Source organism: Scylla paramamosain, unplaced genomic scaffold, assembly GCF_035594125.1.
Source record: "Scylla paramamosain isolate STU-SP2022 unplaced genomic scaffold, ASM3559412v1 Contig21, whole genome shotgun sequence".
NCBI lineage: Eukaryota > Metazoa > Arthropoda > Malacostraca > Decapoda > Portunidae > Scylla > Scylla paramamosain.
In genome coordinates, this window is record NW_026973686.1 from 122,501 (window position 1) to 125,202 (window position 2,702).

The 2,702-nt window shown below is 43.5% G+C and overlaps 1 protein-coding gene across 5 annotated transcripts in view; it reads left to right on the forward strand.

The window, feature by feature from the left end:
- LOC135097472 (uncharacterized) overlaps nucleotides 1-2,702 on the forward strand; it is a 106,630-nt gene extending 103,928 nt beyond the window's left edge. For 4 of the 5 annotated variants that reach the window (XM_063999421.1, XM_063999418.1, XM_063999420.1 and 1 more), the window contains 4 exons: nucleotides 147-371; nucleotides 768-929; nucleotides 1,885-2,064; nucleotides 2,373-2,702. In XM_063999421.1, the coding sequence (XP_063855491.1) occupies nucleotides 147-371; nucleotides 768-929; nucleotides 1,885-2,064; nucleotides 2,373-2,591 (786 nt within the window). In that variant the 3' untranslated portion in view covers nucleotides 2,592-2,702. The remainder of the gene's footprint in view (nucleotides 1-146; nucleotides 372-767; nucleotides 930-1,884; nucleotides 2,065-2,372) is intronic. The other variant, XM_063999422.1, reaches the window with a different exon arrangement.

Genomic DNA, 2,702 nt, shown 5'->3' on the forward strand with positions numbered 1-2,702 from the left:
GGATGATACAGTATTCCAAATATCTGTATTCTTCCGTTTTGTATGATACTTTATTCATCCACTTAAGATTGCATAAAGAAAAAATACGGATATTCTCTCGCTTATCCTCTTCTTCCTCTTCCTTCTTCTTCCATTCGCATACATAGAGCCGCCCATGGCCAAGCTCACCTCACGTTCGAGTGTTCATTGCGACATGGCTCTTGTTTTGTCTGGTGGCGACCGTTTCCTTCGTCGGGAACCTCACCGCTTTCCTCACTGTGCCCGCCTACTCAACGACGCTAGAAACCTTGGAAGACTTGGTTCGTTCCGACTTTACTTGGGGTATCAACGACTTCGGGGCCGCTGACTATCAGCTCTTCAAGACAAGCGAGGTGGGGACGATAAATAGACAAAGAGAAAATGATGGTTGCTGAGTGAAACAAGTATAGTTATGGATGATGATACGATGGATGATGTGATGAAAAGAACAAGAACAAGAGAGAGAGAGAGAGAGAGAGAGAGAGAGAGAGAGAGAGAGAGAGAGAGAGAGAGAGAGAGAGAGAGAGAGAGAGATTGTATGAAGAGGGGATTGAGAGTATTGAGGGGATAATGAGGTGATGAAGAATGATGAGAAAAAAACTCAAAGGGATGGATGAGACTTAAGTATGGAAATCAGCTAGTAATTCTCCTCTCTCTCTCTCTCTCTCTCTCTCTCTCTCTCTCTCTCTCTCTCTCTCTCTCTCTCTCTCTCTCTCTCTCTCTCTCTCTCTCTCTCTCTCTCTCAACAGGTGCCCCTCTATCAGGAAATCTTCAAAGGCCTTACCTTCTGCCCGTCCCTCGTGGCCTGCATCCAGAAGGCGCTGGACGAGAACTTCGCCTTCATCTCCTTCAGTACCTACCTCAGGGACGCCGTCGCCATGCACTTCGTCGATAGGAATGGAGATACGCAGGTAGCCTAATGCTTACAGTCAAGGACAATTAAGACCTCTATGGCTCGTATGCAGAAACGCTTTGCTTTCTCACACCGACTATTTTTCAAAGGCCACATAGACGATTAGCCGAGTTCTCAACAATGTTTCGCCTTTTAATAACGTAGAAATCATATTAATCTGTCACTAGAACCTTAAAGATATCCTTTAAAACCCATGTAACTTCAAATAGAGCCTTTTGAAAGTAGTGGATGTTTCAGAATATGATGATCTTGTATCGCTTGGCCTAGGTTCGTAGTGCTGGTGGTGATGACTAGATGAGGTAATTGTGACAATGGTGACGTAAACGATGGTAGCAATGAATCAGTCAAGTAGTGATTTGTAATAATGGTGTTGAATAATTGTATAGATAATAAGGTAACGCGGTGATGTTGGTAATGAAGGTGATGTTCATAACTATGGCAGTAATGTGGGTGGTGATATCAACAGAGGTAACAGTAACACTCTGAATAATGGTGATGGTGATAGTGATAGTGATAAAACTGTAGATGTTAATGGTTATGGTAGTTAGTGATGTTGGTGATCGTATTAGTAGCTATATCAATAGTTTATATAATAACAACAATCCGAGAAATGATAATGATGCTGGTGACGAAAGTGGAAGAAATGGGCGACTGAGGATAATGATAACGATAGAGAAGATTATAAGGGCTCGTATTAAAAAATGTTTTGCTCTCTCACCACGACTATTTTTCAAAAAGCCACAGAGATGACTACCTGTTTTCTTAAGAGTGTTTCTCCTCTTAATAATATAGAAATCTTGTTAATATGCCACTAAAACCATAAGAACACCCTTTGAAACCCGCGTAACTTCAACTAGAGTTTTGAAAGTAGTGAAAGTTCGGCGCAGAAATGCTTCAGAATACGGTCCAAAATAAAACCAGACAGCATACATAACACTAATGTCTTTCCTAAGGTGCATATGGCTAGGGATCGTTTCTTCCCCGCCGACACTGGCTTCGCGCTTCAGAAAGGTTCCCCCCTGAAGCGACTTTTCGACAGGGTGTTGCGGCGGCTGTTAGAGGCGGGCCTGGTGGACAAGTGGCTCAATGACCTCATCCAACAGCACACCCTAGCTACACGCAGGAAGGCAGCTGTGAGTGATAATGAATACCTGAAGAAGTGTTTGTTGTTGTTGGTGTTGCTGTTGTTGTTGTTGTTGTTGTTGTTGTTGTTGTTGTTGTTGATGATAATAATTTTTTATCATCATCTTAATCATCATCTTCCTCTTCCTCTTCTTCTTCCACTGCATACCACGCATACCACTACTACTACTACTACTACTATTTTTGTTGTTGTTGCTGCTGCTGTTGCTACTGCTGCTATTGCTGCTGCTGCTGTTTTTGTTGTTGCTACTGTCAAGACTATTCAAACTTGCAAAGTCTTATTCCTCTCCTGACGCAGGCAGCGGCGAGGAAGGGCAGGAGCGGAGGGGCGGAAGCACTGCAAGAGGGGCTGACGCTCACTACATACCATCTGCAGGGCGTGTTCCTGGTGTGCGGCGCGGGGTTGCTCTTTTCCACCCTCACCTTCGTCTGTGAACTGATGGTGTACAGTGTATTGGAATCCAGACCTTGCTGCGCTAATAACTTAAAGTGGCTCACCTGTTTTGGTGAAAGCTAAAGCATCTGTGGGCATGGTCTTTGTTTTGTCCTTGCTTTCTGATCAAGATCGATGAGGCAAGTAAAGTTTTCATTCATGTACTGTAGTATTCCTCTTAAATAAATATCGGCA